The following is a 17,802-nucleotide window of genomic DNA, read 5'->3' on the forward strand; positions in this document are numbered from 1 at the left end:
TAAAACTGTTGATTTTTTCGCCAAAAATTTAGTAAAATGACAACAATTTGAGTTATTTTGATGTTTAAGCAGACACACTACACCTAACTTGTTCAGAAACCAGAGGTGTGTTAAGAATTCAGTAGTTTTGGTGCTCCAAAAAATATCAAAAAATATATATTTTTTCCGAGTTTGTTAAGCACGGCAAATTTGCCGAATTTGCCGAATTTGCCGAGCTCGGCAAATTCTGAGATTGCCGCACACCCCTGTTATGAGCCAAGAAGTGGGCGGAGCCAAACATGGGTCAGATAAAAACCTAGCTTCTTTTGGAAAATTTCCAGAAGTGGTGCCATAAAACTGAAGTTTGTGGGACTTTTGTGAGACCTTATAGTTAATAGAACGTACCATAAGAACCCCTGAAAGCGATCAGGAATTTTAAAAATTCTACAATTTGTGGGCTGAAAGAACCGAGAAGTGGGCGGAGCTTAAAATGGACGGGGCTTAAAACGCCACGAGGATAAAATCAGTCTCATCCTAAAATACGGAAGACAAAACTTTGTGGGAATTTAGTTTTTAAAATTATTTTTTAAAAATTGAATGCAAAAATATATAGAGCCAAGAAGTGGGCGGAGCTTATTTCTTATTTTCAGATTAAAATAGTTTTTAAAAAATTTAATTTTCAAAGCAAAGCTGTTGCAATATATATTTCTTCGATCAAACTATAATATTTAAGAAAGTAATTAAATTTTTTTTTAAAACTGCTTTTTATAAATATTCTCTTTTTTTTTGCGAAAATTTGTAACTTTTTTATAGAATTTTTTTTAATTTGGAAAACAAAAAAAAAGTTTGTAAAATTCTGCGGAACGTCTCTGGGAAAATGCTATGGAAATTCAACAAAAAAAAGTCCCCGAAACCTCTTCAAAAATCACACAAAAAAATTCAGCTGACCGTAATGATCTTGAAAAGTGTGAAGTAAACAAATGCGTGCGCCCGCCAGTCGACAGGAATTTGCTGGGGGGAAAGGAAACCCATTGGTCTCTATCTGTCTATCTCCCCTTTTTCACCTGTTTGATCTCTAGAGACGGGGGAGAGAGGCTAGTGAGACAGTGTTATAGGGTGGGAGACGCAGACAGTCAAACGGCCCGTCTGTCTTTTCTTTGCTGGGAAGGCAACAACCCGTGTTCTGCCGGAAAAAAAATGGTGGGGAGCGTCTGGTAACCTTTATTTTTCTAAACGCTTATGTGAGGTACACAAGTGCGCCCTACTGAACAAGTGTGCGATAGAGCGCAATTGCTGAGGAAAATGTTGTTTCGGTGATGTGGCGGGAAACCGGATTGGGTTGCAAGTAGAGCGATTCTCGGAGGACAAATATGAGATGCTTGAACAAGAAATTGGGATCAGAAAAATAGGGGGAACTTTCAACTAACTTTCGACCAAAATTCGACAAGTTACTGTCAACTTTAAGAACGCCAACTTATGTAAAGCTTCCTCAGGCTTCCGGCAACTTTCGACAACTTTCGCTAATTTTCTGCAACTTAAACTAACTTTTACTCAACTTTTGACAACGTTCGACAACTTTCTCGTAAATTTTGCTAAATTTCGACAAAAATTTTCTACTTTTGACAAGTCACTAGGAACATTGGGAATGATAACTTACGAAAACCTTCTTCAGGCTTGCGGCAACCTTTGACAACTTTTAACAAAAAGTTACGACGACAGTTTCCTACTTTCGACAGCTTTCGGCCAAAATTCTTCAAGTTTCTAGCGACTTTCGTCCAACAGATATTCGACTAACTTCTGGCAATATTCAGCAGACTTCTGGCAACTTTTACCAACTTTTTACAGGCTTTCGGCAAACTTCGGTAGCTTTCGATTTTGGCAACCTTTGGTAACAGGTAACAATCGCCACCTTTCGACCAATTTTCGACAATACTCGAAAAAATCAAAAACTCATGTGAAAAAGGAAAAGAGAACCACACAGCAAAATGATAAGAAAATTCGCAAAGCGAAGCATATTTGACTGCATTTTTGTAAAAAAGCCGTGTGTGTGTGTGTGTATGTGTCTAGTGGTCTGATGGTTTTGTTGACCTATTCGCCTCCGGGAAGGGGACATACATAAGAAGATGGACATACTTTTTCCCGCGAATGACTAGACACATATCTTCCCTTTGAAATGATAACATAGTTGAGACAGAAATAAGTGAAACCTTTACGTTACAGAAATCGGATTAAATTTGCACTGCAACCGACGTTTCACGGGACCAAATTAGCAAGGCGCAAAGCGGTTTTGATTAGCAGGTAGCGACCGACGTTTCACGGGCCTCATAGAGCAGAGAGTTGCCGATGTTTCACGGGACCAAATTTGCAAGGAACAAAGCAGCCGACACCTAAGCGGTTTCGATCTGTAGGAGATACAACCGACGCTTCACAGTATCAAAATGAGCAAGACACACAGTAGGCACGATTTGCAGCCGACACATTCGTGGTTTTAAACCTGCAGCGTACACCTCGCGTGCGCATTTTGTTTTGCACGCCAAACCGGAGCATTTTTTAATTATCTGATGGACGGGGCCCCACGCGTCATTTGATGTCATTCAAAAGCAGACTCCCCTTACCCGCAACTCCTCTTTGTTTGTTGTCTCCTCCACGTACGGTGACGTCTTCTTGAAGAGATGTCAAAGAATATGCGTGTGTTGAAATGCACAAATTTGTTGTGTTCTCCAAATTCTGTTGAGCAAGAACAATGAGAGAGAGGAAGTGTGACGTCTGAAGCATGAAAAATGATTAGATAGCGTTGTCATGGAGAATCATTAGAGGTGACAGAAACATCATGACCGATCAGGGGACAATGAGTAATTTTAGTAATCAAGTCATCGACTTTTGGGATTTGTTAACTAAATATAGGTATACATACAAAAAACTTGGACAAAAATCATAATTGTTATAACATTCGGGGTACTGTACTCGGTGTTTGCGTACTCTTGGGGCTACCGTAACCCAGAAAATTTCAACAGGCGAGAATTGGATGAGGAATTTGAATTTGAAACTAGAATTTAAAAAACTAAAATTTGGCACATGCAATTTGCATGCTCTATGATTTTTTCAAAAAAAAAATTGTCATCGCCATTTTCAAATTCCATGCATTTTTCTTAGTCTAATCCAACAATTTCAGATCAAAATCTCAAAATCGCGTTGAATCTGGTGTCTCGGGGTACTGTACTCGGTGTGTTTGCGTACTATTGGGGCTACCGTAACCCTCAAAATTTTAAAGTGACGTTGAGCGATTAGGAAAAATGTTATTCAGACCAAAATTTGACGAGTAATTCAAATTTTAAATCGGAATTATATTACGACACAAATTCCATACATTTTCTCGCAATTTGCAAGTTTGATAAATTTTTTTAAAATTAAATATTGTCATTTTTGAATTCCTCGCATTTTTCTTAGTCTAATACAAAAATTTTAGCCTAACATCTCAAAATCGCGTAGAATTCGGTTTCTTGTGATACCGTACTCGGTGTTTGCGTACTATTGGGGCTACCGTAACCCTCAAAATTTTAAAGTGACGTTGAGCGACTAGAAAAAAGCTGCCTAGCCCAAAATTCGATGAGAAGTCCAAATTTTGAAATGAAATTTCCCAATTTCAAAGTTTTTAGGCACTTTCGGTGCTACCGTAACCCTTCTGAACCTTCTTTGAACCTTCTAGGCGGCAGGTCTTATCAATGTCACCCCCTGTTATCAGTTTGTCGGGGCCAAAAGTTGCTTTCTCTTGATTTGTTTGCGAAAAATGGGCTTGGGGGACTTTGAAAAAAGGAACAAAAACGGAACAATTCCCTGATTGAAAGAGTTTTTATAAAGCCGGCGCGGGCACCTCAACACTTTCTCAGAAAAAACGCGTGAGACTCCGCCTGCGAACAGTTTCAAATTACGCGGCTCCCCCCGACACACACCGAAAAATCAACAGAAAACAGTGACAGTAACCCAGGCTCCGCCCAGATTTTGGTAAATATTGTTTGGTCTAGACATTATTACAAATTAATGTTGCACATTAGGAAAAAATGTATACTTGAAAATTGTAAAATTTTGGCCTAAAATTTCTCAAACAAACATAACGAAAGAAGTATGATTGATAAGGGTGCAGTGATAAGACAGAGGTGGGGAATTGGTCTGGGTCAAAGATCTGGATTTGTTTTGAAGCTGAAGGGACGAGGAACGGGCAAAATGCGGAATTTGCCGGAATAGGGAAATTTTCGGCAAATCGGCAAACCGGCGAATTGCCGGAATTGAAAATGGCCGGCAACTCGGCCAATTGAAATTCTTTCAGCAAATTGTAGTTTTTCACTTTTTTTTTGGAAATTTCAAAATTTCAACTTCTATTTTGAAAAAAAAAGCAAATTCTATAAAAATATCTAGAAAAAACGGGAAAAAAATTTCAAAAATTCACCGTTTTAAGTGTTTCCGTCTTATAAAAAATTCATCTAAAACTTCTGGCAAATTGATATCCGGCAAACGGCAAACCGGCAATTTGCCGACTTGCCCAATTTATCGACAAAAAAATTTGCCGAACGGCAATTGCCGTCTTTTTTTCGTCTGGTATTATTACTTTTTGGAGAGTTGCAGACAATTTTTTCAGCTTCAAGTGGTCAAAAATTAATAACAAAATGCACCAGACGTCTCTCATGGCTTTTTATGTCTTTCATCAATGGAAGAAGTTGTTTGTGAACTGATAAGGTCACGATCTTATGAGGAGTTGCTTGCTCCGAAACATTTGGGCACATTGCACCTGCCGAGACAATGCTGACTAACTGGTTTGTTGGATTTAGATGATTTTCAGATGATTAATGCACCAAAAATCGGGCGAAAAGTTGGGAAAAATGAAGTTTTCAAGTGACAAACTTCAGGGGTTTTGGAATGAGAGGCAAATTGTATGAGAATATCTAAAGAAAACGGGAAACATTTTCAAAAAAAGGCACAGTTTTCATTTTTTCCGTCTCTTAAAAAATCGCTCTTAACATTTCCGGCAAATGGGCAATCCGGCAAAATGGCGGAATTTAAAATTTCCGGCAAATCGGCAAACCGACAATTTGCCGAAATTGAGAAGTTCCGGAAAATCGGCAAACCGACAATTTGCCGAAATTGAAAATTTCCGGCAAATTGACAAACCGCCAATTTTTTTTTGGAATTTTGGACTATAATAAGTGTATCTTGATCAAATCTCTACACTTTAATTTATAGCAGAAATTCAATTTCTATATTTGAAAATTTCCGGCAAATCGGTAAACCGGCAAACTGCCGGAATTGAAAACTATACTTTCTCTTCTTTTTTTTTAGAACAATGCAAGTGTACCGAAACTTTGACTGAAATTTTTGAAAAATCTGAATATTTTCGGTTTTTTTTTGAAATTTTAGACTATAATAAGTGTATCTTGATCAAATCCTGAAATACACTTTAATTTATAGCAGAAATAAAGAGAATTTGATGCACCATACCGCTTCAAAAAAAAACTTCCAGAAAGTTCACAGAATCAACTTTCGATTCTCAACTTCCTGCTCCGAAATTTTTCGAGCCCAGAGACGTGCCAATTTGCAAGCCGGCTACAATATCACCTGCTCGCGGAGCTGTCGCCCACGTTGACGTTGTGGCAAGGAAAAAAGTTCAGGTGTTTTTGTTGACGTGTTTTTGTTTTGTGCCGGAACTTTCTGGCTAGACGAGCAGAGGTTATTGGATATTGGGGGTCTACAAGAAGTTGTGCCTGCCTTGTGCCTGAGTAGGCGGTAGGTAGGTAGGCACGCCTGAAAACATATTAACTCGCAGGTTTCCATTATTGGCAACTTTAACTACAAAATGATAGTTAAACTTTTACAGATAAGAAAGGCAGAAACTCTAGTCGCCAGTCACAAAATGGTGTACTGTAGTGAATTTGTATTTTTTTTGTTGGTAGAATAGAGGGTGTACTGTAGCCATAAGACAAATTTCAATTCTAAATTCGGAATTCTCATCAAATTCTGGACTAGGAAACATTCTTTCTAGTTGCTTAACGTCATTTTGAAATTTTGAGGGTTACGGTAGCCCCAGAAGTACGCAAACACCGAGTACAGTACCACAGATACACCAGATTCCACGCGATTTTGAGATTTTTAGCTGAAAATTTTGGATTAGACTAAGAAAAATTCAAGGAACTCGAAAATGGCAATGAAAATTTACAGAAAAAAAAATTGAAGTGGCACAGTGATTTGAAAATTTTCGAGCATTGAAATTAAGGTCTTGGGACGAAAACTTTTATATTTCAACATCATATAACTTGTGCTCTTCTTATCGTTTCTCCTTATCGCTGAAAATTTTTGCCGTAAAGCTTAATGTTAGCATTGTCAGCGTCCAAATCGAAAAGTGAGTCACTATTGAACAAGTGATTCCGGAGTAAATACTTATCACCAAAAAACTGGAAATTTTAAACTGAGCCCAAACATGGAGCAATATGGAGCAAATGGAGAAAAAAATTTTCTCTAAACAAAATTTTTTTTCGAATTTTTCGAATTTTCAAAAATGTCTTAAACCACAAAAAATCAATTCGCTCGCTTCTAATAGAGGTAGATCAAAACTTTTGATTGGTTGATCTTTTCCCGGGTTACTGTAGCGCATGACCGGAAGCCTCTCGAAAAGCAACACAAAAACGCCGCCACGAAAAGGAGAGAAACAAACAGAAAATGGGCAGCAGCAAACTCTACCAGGTCCTCGTTTTTTGAGTGCAGGAATTTAAATATCCAGCAAATCGGCAAATTGCAGGAATTCAAATTTCCGGCTAATCGGTAAATTGCCGGAATTAAACATTTCTGGCAAATCGGCAAATTGCCGGAATTGAAATTTCCGGCAAATCGGCAAATTGCCAGAATTGAACCATTCCGGCAAATCGGCAAATTGCCGGAATTGAAATTTCCGGCAAATCGGCAAATTGCAAGAATTGAAAATTTCCGGCAAATCGGCAAATTGCCAGAATTGGACCATTCCGGCAAATCGGCAAATTGAAGGGACTGTAATTTCCGGGAAATCACTAAATTGCCGGAATTGAACATTTCCGGCAAATCGGCAAATTTCCGGAATAGAAAGTTTTCATCAAATCGACAAATCGGCAAATTGCCGAATTTTAAATTTTTGGCAAATCGGCAAATTGCAGGAATTGAAATTTCCGGCTAATCGGTAAATTGCCGGAATTTAACATTTCTGGCAAATTGGCAAACTGCCGGAATTGAACATTTCCGGCAAATCGGTAAATCGGCAAATTGCAGGAATTGAAAATTTCCGGCAAATCGGCAATTTTTCGAAAATCAAAATTTCCTGCAAATTGGCAATTTTTCGAAAATCAAAATTTCCTGCAAATCGATAAATTGCCGGAATTGAAATTTCTGGCAAATCGGCAAACCGGCAATTTTTTGCTAAATCCGGGGTACTGTACTTTTTTAGGAAATGGGTTACGGTATTTGATCCTAAAAGCATTGGTGGGATCGGCGTTACTGTAATACATATATAGGAGATGGAATATAGTAGCTGTAGAAGAACTTTTGATAGATTCGGGGACTACAGTAATCCTACAGTACCCTCCACTGAGCACCAAGCCAATACCTTTTCAAAAAACGAAAATTCATGTTTTTCAAAACTACAGTAATCCTACAGTACACGTGCATCGACAAGTCCAAAACCAAATCCAAATTAAATACTATACAGAATTCTTCAAAACAAAACATACAAAGTGAGGTCTAATTTCGATTTCGCCCCCCGTGAGGGCATATCATCTGCAAAACTATATCCAGTTTTACACTTTCTCTCTGAAAAGTAGAAGGTCTTTTTATTACAAAACAGCAGAAAAGTAGCTGTGGTCTATTCTCCTTGAAGGCATCCTTTGGTGACTTCTGACTTTACAACTCGCTAGGTTTCAGAGATATCGAAAAAAGTTAACCTACAAAGTTAAAGAACACATTATTACGTGTGTATTGTTAATTGGTAAATTTTTGGTAATGTCAAAGACAACCGAGATATACTGTCTTAAAGTTGGGACACAATTCTGCAAGTTTTTCAAAACTTTGGCAAGTTTCTAGAAATTTCTAGAACTTTCCAGAATTAATTTCTGAAGTTTTTGAAGCTTTTCAAATTTTTTCAGACTTTTCCAGAATTTTCTAGAATTCTTTAAAAATTTTCAAAATTTTCCCTATTTTTCTCGATTTTTTTAAAAAAGTTTCCACAAAGTTTCCAAAATGTTGGAATTCTAGAAAAAGGAAAACACTATATTTTCCCAGAATTACAGTACCACTACAGCGCTCCTACAGTATCTATACATCACCACTACAGTATTACTACAGTACCCCTATAGTACCCCTTCAACACTACCACAGTAACCCTACAATATTACTACAGTGTTATTACAATACGACTTTAGTACCTCTACAGTACTACTACAATACCCGGACCGTATCCCTCTACAAACCACAAACCAATACCCTTTCAAAAGACGAAAAGTCAATTTTTCTATAACTACAGTAATCCTACAGTACTCCTGTAGTACCTCTACAATACAGTACCCCTACGGTACCATTACAGTACCCCTATAGTTTCTCTACAATACTGCTACAGTACTCTGACCGTATCCCCCTACCAACCCTAAACCGATATCCCTTCAAAAAACAAAGACTCGTTTTTTCCAAAACTACAGTAATCCTACAGTACTCCTACAGTACCACTACGTACTCCCATAGTAATCCTACAATGCCCTACGGTACCGAACTGTACCACTACTGTACCCTAGCACTAACTTCCACTTACCCGAACCCAATTTCCCTTCAAAAATGAAAAACAGGATCTACAAAAATACAGTAATCCTACAGTACTTCTACGGTACCATTACAGTACTCCAATAGTACCTCTACAGTACTACTACAGTACCTTGACCGTATCCCTCTACCAACCCCAAACCAATGTCCCTTAAAAAAACAAAAACTCATTTTTTCCAATACTACAGTAATCCTACAGTACTCCTATAGTAATTTTTTCACCAAAAAAACTATAAATTTTGAAGGAAACCAGTACGAGAAATGGTCACCAAACTGGTTAGTCAAAGTATTTTAAGGCTGAGGAATGGGTTATATCAATCGTGTGCGTGTGTGTGTGTGTGTGTCAACTTAATCGAGAGTAGTAGCTGATTCTATATTTAGTTACTATGTGTACTTGGCCGGTACTATTTTTAGAGTACTAAGGGGGGAGTCGCGGTTTTTTTGCTTTTGTTCAAATGGTTTGTTTGTGTTTTGCGTCTGAATTGCCTACCGTTTAGACTAGCAGGTAGGCTCAGAAAATGACTGCCTGCCTACGCGCCTGCCTACGCGCCTGCCTGCCCACGCGCCTGCCTACCAAACTAGTTCAACTCCTCAAATTTTTATGGTAAAAAACGCAACGATTCTAGCAAAAACACACCAAAACTCGGGGAACCAATCAGCGACGCCTACTGCCTACCTCTGATCGCGCGGGAATTCAAATTTTTGAATGTAGCCTTTGAACTTTTTTCGCCCAAAATACCGACTTTCAACTTCCGGGTAAGCTCTCTATAAATGAAACTGTCTAAACCTACAATTTTATTGACAAGTGCGCACTATTTTTAGGGCTCGGCGAGCCACCACCTGGTCAGACTAAATATTTTTCATTTGGTTTGTTGATTTTTGTCGGGGTTCTCCTCGTTTTTTGTCCCCCATTCAAATGATACTTTAAAGAAACATTTGAAGACGCTTTTTTATGAGGGGACAGCTGCAACTGCAGTTGTGCGGCCGAGCGCGATTGCTACCTCATGTTGAAAAAAACTGCAAACTTCTAAAAAACTCTTTTTTCTTTTTTTAAACTAGTCTTATAATGGCCATATTTTCTCTGTGAATGTTAAATTTTTTGGCCAAATTTGCAAGCGCGCTCTATTGTACTTTAGAAATTCTGAGCTTGAAATACAATTAATATATAATTAACCAGCCGTGGACCGCACCTCCGGCGCGGCCCCCGACTTCTGGGGCTGAAAATTAATTTTTTATGAAACTACCGTAACCCTACAGTATTCCTACCGTACCACTATTGTACCACTACAGTAGCTCGACTATATCCCTACACTAACCCTAACTCACTATCCCTCCAGAAGCCAAAACTTCACAAACAAATAGATAAAGTATATATTGCACGAAAACGTATACAAACATTGAAAATCGGGGGAAAAATTTGTGAAGGAGACAGAGAACGCTCCGACTATTGCTTCTTGCTTCTCAGATTTAATGACATTGCTTTTTTGATTTCGCGGAAATAGCAAATAGTCCATTTTGTGCGGAGTTTGGTGCAATCATCGGGAATTCACATTTGAATCACCGCGCAAAACGAGAATTGCGTCAAGGGCACCGAGAATGCGCTAGCAGTCATCCTTGCGCTATCTTTGATTTTCGAAGTTTGAATTATTTTAATTTTAAAACTATTTTTTAATTTTTCTTTGGATTTCATATTCAATTTTCTAAATTTTCAGCAAAAATGAATGCGCCAGCTGCTTTCGAATCATTTTTGCTTCTCGACGACAAGAAATTCTACATTGAAAAAGACACAAAGGTGAGAAAAATGATACTCAAAACGAAATGATAAAATTAATTTTCCTAGGTTCCAAATGCGGCGATCTTCACAATCATGAAGGAGGATCACACGCTGGGAAATATGCTGAAAATGTTAGAAAACCCGCATAATTTCGAAGATTTTCGATTTAATTCCTCAAATTTCCAGCCAACTTCTCAAGGACCCAGAGGTGCTGTTCGCCGGCTACAAGAACCCTCACCCGTTGGAGCACAAGATCTTGCTCCGAATCCAGACAACCAACAATACGACGCCAGCTGATGCTCTCACAACGGCCATAACCGATTTGGTGGGAGAACTCTCGTTGCTCGAGCATCGAATCGACGCGGCCATCAAAAAGTGCACTCAATCCGGCGACCAGGAGCGTGGATATAACTGATTTTTCACTTTTTCCTTACTGATCTCTTACTCTGAACTTTTATAAATTTTAAATTACGCTTTTTTCGCTTTTTTCTGCGTTTTTTTTCTCGAATTTTCTGGGTTTTTGCCCATTTTTTATTTTTTGAAACACTAAAATTCCCCCAAAAGCGCCCCCATTTCCCTCAATTTCCCTCAGATGACCGCGCCACTAATCCGTGTGAGCCGGAAGCGAACCGCAGATCCCCACGATGCTCTGATTCTGCACACCAAACGTGCAAAACACGGCGGCAATCCGCTGGTTTTCACGCTTTACAAGGCCGCCGGCAACGATCTGGAGCTCAATGGAGCCCGTGTGCTGGATCTTCCAACTCAGGAACATGGGATGGAGTTGGCTGACGAGGAAAATCCACTAGGATTTGTGAAGGATGAAGCCGTCGGGCTCGTTGGAGAGGTCGAGAAGAACGTTAAAAAGCCGGCGGAGCAAGTTTCGGTGAGCGCTGAGCTCACGGAGCCCGTGGAGCGCGCAAAAATTGTATTTCCAGCTCAACGGCCGCCTACTACAGCCCGTCACCGACGGCGGCGGCGCCGCCGCCGGCAGCAGTGACGACGTCGTATACGACTACTACGCGATACACGAGAAACGGGGCAACCCAGAAGTAGTGGGAAACCTGGAGCAGGACATCGAGGGAGCCGATTTTCGGTTCGCCAAGCGTGATGAGCTGGATTTGGGCGACGAAGATGACTCCGATGGGCCGCCGGCTGATGATGAAGACGATTCGAATGATGAGGATAACTGGCGGAATGACTATCCCGATGAGGAATCCTATGATGAGGTTGGAGCTGCTGAATTCTGTGAATTTTCCATTGAAAATCTTCAAATCCCCAGATGAAAATGTTGATTTTCAGGACAGCGACAATGGGGATCCGTACGGAATATCGGAGCCCGACCATTGGCACGCCGGCGAGGAGGCATACTCCGACGAAAGCTTCCACAGACGGCTTCAAAAGTGTGTAAAATTGGATTATTGCGCTGAAATTACGGCTTAAAACCTGGAAATTGAGGCAATTTTCACAAAAATGCTTAAATTTTAGCTAAAAGTATTGAATTTAGCTATTTTTCCTCGTAAATTTCTGAAAAATCGGCTAAAAATTCTATTTTCCTTTTTTTTTTTTGCGAAAAACTCGAAAATTCCGGTTAAAATTGCTCATTTCTCTGGAAAAAAAAGCGGCTTTGATGTATTTTTCCATAATTTGTAGTTGAAACCTGAAAATTTAGCTGAAATTATCTATTTTTCACTGTAAATTTCTGGAAAATCGTCTCTAAAAATCCTATTTCTCCACTAAAATCGCTCATTTCTCTGGAAAAAATGCGGCTTTGATGTAGTTTTTCCATTAAAGTTCTCAAATTTCAGCTAAATGTAGTGAATTTGTGGTTGAAACCTGAAAATTTTTAGTTGAAATTAGCTATTTCTCCCTGTCAATTTCTTAAAAATCGGCTAAAAATTCAATTTTCCCACTAAAATAGCTCATTTCTCTGGAAATAATGCGGTTTTGATCTAGTTTTTCCATTAAATTGCGCAAATTTCAACTGATTTTGCCAATTTTGATGCTAAAAATTGAAAATTTACATGTGAAAGTTTGAAAATTCGGCCACAAAACCCCGGTTTTCCTCCAATTTTTTGAAAATTCCGACTAAAATCGCTTATTTTTACTAACTTTCAAGTAATTTTCATCAATTTAATTATTAAAAACTTGAAAATTAGCTATTTCAACCTGAAAAATTCTGAAAAGTACAACTTTTTGGTGATAAAATGTGGCGGTTTTCAATTTTTAGATGGAAATTCTGAAAATTCTATCATTTTTCAGCATGGACCTGAACGACGAACGCTACGAAGCATTTTATGAGGGTGACGAGACTGACGAAGACGCCGATTAATACTGTTTTTCGCCTTTTTTTTGTTTTTTCAGTGTTCAAGCTTACTTATCAGTAACTCACACACACACATATTTTCAATTTTTCATTCATTTTCATTCATTCATTCACAACTCTGAAATTCGTATCATGAAGACCTTATTTGTGCTATTTCTCGCCTTTTTTCTGCTTGTTGAAGCTTCTTCGGAAAGCGGAAAACGCGACGTTTTTCACAATATTGAGAACTTTTTCAAGTTCCTTTGCGTCGTTTTTCAAGTTTCTCAGGCGTCGGTACAACGTGAGAAATCGAGAAATACCTCGGAAAGCACAAAGAAATTTCAGAAAACGACCGAAATCACGAGAAATCGAATCTTCCAGGCTGATTCATAGCATTGCAAAGCTGAATTACTTGGCTTTCAGCTCATCGGGCAACTGCACTGAGCTTAAATAATTTTTTTTGTTGTAATTTTTAAAAATTTTTCATTCAATAAAAGGTTTTTACTCAATTTTACTGAGCAAAATTTATCGATTTTTTTAAAAATTTGATGAATTTACCCTGAATATTCAAGGAAAAACCTGAAAAATCGAGACTCGCAGAGGATTTCCTCCGCGGAAATTCCGAATATCAGAATTTATTTTCGAGAGACACCACGAACTTGCGACACCACGAAGTTTTTGAAGAAACAGAATCCGCAGGCAAAGTTTTTTGTTTTAGCACATTTTAGGTTTATTTTGGTTTTATTAAAAATTAAAATAACAATTTCTTTTTTAAAAGTTTAGTTTTTTAGAAGTAAATCTTAATTTCCGGTGAGATATTCTGTAGTTTTTGCGTCCATGGTGGTGTTCATCCCGCACCGCCTCCTCGCAAGCGCGCTCCACTGACATTTCCCGCCGCATTTGGTTCAAATTTCACAACCTTCGAAAATTGACGATTTCCTTCGTTTTTCTTCATTTTTTCGCGTTCTTATAAGATTTTTTAATTATTTTTTACTTTCAGAGAATGGTCGACGTTGAGAAAATGTCGGATGCAGAGCTCCGCGCCGAGTTGAACGTTCGCGGGGCGAATGTTGGCCCGGTAACTGGAACGACTCGTTCGCTGTACGAGAAGAAGCTGAAGAAGTTGCTTTCCGGTGGAGCAAAGGTATTTTAAAAGGATTTAGAATACTTTAGATTTTTTTTTTATAATTAAATTTTCAGACTCCTGCTCGTCCTACCGTCGCCAAACCAGCACCAAAACCAACTCCAAAATCCGCTCCAGCTCCAAAATCCCCAAAATCGCCGCCGGCCAGACGCTCAATTCCACGTGCTGCCGCGACCGCCGCCAATAGCACGATAAATTCCACGTTTAATCGATCGGAAATCGAGGAAATGAGCGATTCGGACGATGATATGCGAGACGACGACGATGACGATGAGGAGATTCTCTCGCCGAAATCCAAGCAATCTTCGTTCAGAAGCGCCAACTCAACGGCGAGCAGTGTTGGACGCGGCCGCCCGGTTTCTTCGACGCCTAACAAGAGACTTTCTCCAGTTTACAAGCCATCTCCAGTCCCAAAGAATACTCCAAGAACTACTTCATCATCAAGCAAAACCACTATCAACACAACTACTACTCGCATTCCATCAACTCCCCGGAGGATTACCTCAGTGCCCGGGTTGATCACAGACTTCACGCCAAGCTTCTCCACATTCGGAAGCGATCGCCCCGGCGCTACACCGCCAAGAAAATCGATTTACACGTCGAAAGTGTCCAAAGTTCTTCACGACTTGGGAAACACTACCGGAGAAGAGGATGATGATGACGAGTTTGAAGGTCAAGAGACGAGTAGAATCATCTACAAGACAGAAGAACCCTCGCGGCGGGGCATTGTGAAGAACGCGTGGAACAAGGTGCTCGGCTATGGTTTCGATGCGTCCAAGAATCCAGGAGACAGCTATGATCTTCGCGCCGGTGCCTCCAGAATCCGTGTGCAGAAGAATCCGAGAACCGGGAAGGTGACTGTGAAGCAGACGAATATTTTCAACGAGGCGATTTATTTCGCGCTCTATGTGATTTTAATTTTGTTCGTCGTGCTTGGAATCGCCTACGCGCTGACAACAACGCATCGCCCGAAAACTGCGGATTTCTCGGGTTATTGGGGAGTTTTGAAGGCGGCCGGCCGAGATTCGCTCAATTTCTTCTACAATTACGCGATTCTTCCAGTCGTTTCACTGGGGATTTGTAAGTTTTGCAGTTCACCACTGCAACTTTTTCCTCACGAGGGACGAGGAAAAGTGGTTTCTAGGCCAAGGCCGAGGGGCCGACAAGTTTCAGCGGCCATTTATCTTGCTTTGCTTTCCGCCTGTTTTCCTTCGTTTTTCACAGTTTTTTCCCGTTTTTTCTTATTAAAACTGATGAATAAATATTTTTTGCAGATGCTAAAATAATTTCCAGATGAAAAAATATGTATTCAGTCGGCAAGTAGTGGTGAAAGTTGTCAATGTAATATGATGGATTACGGGAATACAAAACCTAAACTTTTTCTGAAACATGATACATATGATGCTTAGATGCTGAAATTACCTGATTTTCATAACGAGACCGCTGAAAAAGTTTTGAGGTTTTCAAAATTCAACTTTTTGTGCGAAAATCTCGACTTTTTCACCAAAAAAGTTGAATTTTGGAAACCTCAAAACTTTTTCAGCGGTCTCGTTATGAAAATCAGGTAGTCTCAGCATTTAAGCAGCATATGTATCATGTTTCAGAAAAAGTTTAGGTTTTGTATTCCCGTAATCCATCATTTTACATTGCCCACGTTCACCGCTGCTTGCCCACTGAATACATGATTTTTTTTACTTGGAAATTGTTTTAGCATCTGCAAAAAATATTTATTTATCAGTCTTGATAAGAAAAAACGGGAAAAATCGGTGAAAAACAAAAGAAAACAGGCGGAAAACAAAGCAACATAAATAACCGCTGAAACTTGTCGGCCCCTCGACCATGGCCTAGAAACCACTTTTCCTCGTCCCTCGTGAGGAAAAAGTTGCAGTGTCGGTATTGCAATTTTCTAAGAAAAATAATTTCAGTCGTCGTTCTCGGAGCCGGAATCTACTTTGGACACCGCAAATACAAGGAGGCCAAGGAGCAGGAAGAGGCGAAGCTCTACGAGCTCATCGAGCGCATCACCGAGCTCATCCGCGAGTCCTCAATTGACGGCGATCCGTACGTCTCTCAGCCACACGTCCGCGATGTCCTCTTCCCGCCGGCAAAGAGACGCTCGGCTGAGCTGGCTCGCTGGGAGCAAGCGGTCAAGTTCATCGACACCAATGAGTCTCGCGTCGCTACCGATGTTCTTGTGCTTCCGTCTGGAAATGAGTGTGCCGTGTGGAAGTGGATCGGAAATCAGTCTCAGAAGAGATGGTAGATCATTGTTTTGCTGTATAATTTTTCGATTTTTTAACTCAATTTTTCATTAAAGGTGGAGTAGCGCTAGTGGGGAAATTTCTTTAAAACATGCCTAAGGTATCACAATGACCGAATATCATGATTAAAAAATTATAAAATTAAAAAATGTTTTCTAAATTTTAGGTATATGATTTCTTTTGAAAATTGAAAAAATCTCAGTTTTTACCTACTTCCTATTTGAATTACCACCAATTGGATTTGTTCGATGGAGCGCGCTTGCACGTTTTTAAATTTATTTATTTTATTTTTTGTTATTTTCCACCGATTTTTAATGTTTTCGATGGATTTTTGCTCGAGTTTTAGAGAAAAAGTCAAAATAAATGCAAACAGGCGTAAATCAGTTAAATTAATTAATTCAGGTTCGAAATCGTTTAAAAGCGTTACTTTTTCATTTTAACGCCTGTCATCAGCGTGCCTTTTAATCGAAAATTTGCATTTATTTTAACTTTTTTTTTTCTAAAATTCGAGCAAAAATACACCGAAAATAATAAAAATCGGTGAAAAATAACAAAATATGAAATAAATGAATTTAAAAACGTGCAACAATCGCGCTCCATCGAACAAATTCAATTGGCGGAAATTCAAATAGGAATTAGGCAAAAACTGAGATTTTTCCAATTTTCAAAAAAAATCATATAAAATTTAGAAAATTTTTTTGAATTTTTAAATCATGATATTCGGTCATTGTGGTACAATAGGCATGTTTTAAAGCAATTTCCCCACTAGCGCTACTCCACCTTTAATCCCCCCCCCCCCCCCCCCCAAAAAATTCGAATACTGATGAAATCTGTCCTATTTATTTATTTTATCTTTTATTTTTTTTTTTGTATTTTTCACCGCATTTCTTGCAAAGTTCACAACAATAAACTCATTCACCGAAGGCTCCCTGTAGGCAAAAAAGGGCCTTTAAAGGTAAAAACCGCCTTATATATCTCAAAAAAAAGACCTTCCGCCTAACCGTCTGCGCTCTCTCTCTTCCATGAGATATCTCTCGCGTCGTCTTCAATTTTTCCTCCGCGCGTATTTCCATTAGAAAACGCGATTTTTACAGTTTTTCGTTGAAAAAATGCAAAAAATTGATCGGATTTTCAAATTCACCCATGAAATTTGAATTTTCTAATTGAAAATGTTGAATTTTCACGACGATTTTCCAGCTAAAAATGCACATTTTTAACGTTTTTCTCAGCAAATTTTTAATTTTCCCAATTTTTATCGGCATTTCGCCATATTTCAACACAAAATTGCGCAATTTAATCACATTTTTAGGGCGGAATCAGCGATTTTTGTCTAATTGCAGAGTTTTTCGACTCAAAAAGCTAGTTTTTAATGTTTTTGGTTGAAAATTGGCATATTTTTTCTTGTGGTTTATAATTTGAAAATATCGCCAGAAAATCGACTTTTTGATGGAAATTGGTGAAAATTGCACTCAAAAAATGAAAATTCGTCGATTTTTGATTGATAAATCTAATTTTTATA

The 17,802-nt window shown here is 38.9% G+C and overlaps 3 protein-coding genes across 3 annotated transcripts; all 3 read left to right on the forward strand.

The window, feature by feature from the left end:
- Positions 1–10,511: 10,511 nt before the first annotated feature.
- rpb-11 (putative DNA-directed RNA polymerase II subunit RPB11) lies at positions 10,512–11,051 on the forward strand. The gene is made up of 3 exons (NM_064541.6): positions 10,512–10,591; positions 10,640–10,704; positions 10,760–11,051. Exons 1-3 carry the CDS (start codon positions 10,517–10,519, stop codon positions 10,986–10,988), a joined length of 369 nt encoding a protein of 122 aa, NP_496942.1. The 5' UTR covers positions 10,512–10,516; the 3' UTR covers positions 10,989–11,051.
- A 114-nt stretch (positions 11,052–11,165) lies between these two features.
- On the forward strand, positions 11,166–13,387 carry W01G7.4 (putative RNA polymerase II nuclear localization protein SLC7A6OS; the record flags this gene model as incomplete). Its single annotated transcript, NM_064542.6, has 5 exons — positions 11,166–11,459; positions 11,512–11,802; positions 11,876–11,976; positions 12,836–13,179; positions 13,224–13,387. 4 exons carry the CDS (start codon positions 11,166–11,168, stop codon positions 12,903–12,905), a joined length of 756 nt encoding a protein of 251 aa, NP_496943.1. The 3' UTR covers positions 12,906–13,179; positions 13,224–13,387.
- Positions 13,388–13,876: 489 nt separating this feature from the next.
- lem-2 (LEM protein 2) lies at positions 13,877–17,073 on the forward strand. The gene is made up of 3 exons (NM_064543.3): positions 13,877–14,022; positions 14,079–15,102; positions 15,948–17,073. Exons 1-3 carry the CDS (start codon positions 13,882–13,884, stop codon positions 16,283–16,285), a joined length of 1,503 nt encoding a protein of 500 aa, NP_496944.1. The 5' UTR covers positions 13,877–13,881; the 3' UTR covers positions 16,286–17,073.
- The last annotated feature ends 729 nt before the right edge of the window (positions 17,074–17,802 follow it).

This window comes from Caenorhabditis elegans, chromosome II, assembly GCF_000002985.6.
Source record: "Caenorhabditis elegans chromosome II".
In the NCBI taxonomy this organism is placed as follows: Eukaryota; Metazoa; Nematoda; class Chromadorea; order Rhabditida; family Rhabditidae; genus Caenorhabditis; species Caenorhabditis elegans.

Excerpts from the sequence above, each read along its gene's own strand:
- rpb-11 (NM_064541.6), top strand. The coding sequence starts at position 10,517 with ATGAATGCGCCAGCTGCTTTCGAATCATTTTTGCTTCTCGACGACAAG. Across the intron at positions 10,592-10,639 it reads ACATTGAAAAAGACACAAAG|GTTCCAAATGCGGCGATCTT; the intron begins GTGAGAAAAATG and ends TAATTTTCCTAG. Across the intron at positions 10,705-10,759 it reads CTGGGAAATATGCTGAAAAT|CCAACTTCTCAAGGACCCAG; the intron begins GTTAGAAAACCC and ends TCAAATTTCCAG.
- lem-2 (NM_064543.3), top strand. The coding sequence starts at position 13,882 with ATGGTCGACGTTGAGAAAATGTCGGATGCAGAGCTCCGCGCCGAGTTG. Across the intron at positions 14,023-14,078 it reads TGCTTTCCGGTGGAGCAAAG|ACTCCTGCTCGTCCTACCGT; the intron begins GTATTTTAAAAG and ends TTAAATTTTCAG. Across the intron at positions 15,103-15,947 it reads AGTCGTTTCACTGGGGATTT|TCGTCGTTCTCGGAGCCGGA; the intron begins GTAAGTTTTGCA and ends AAATAATTTCAG.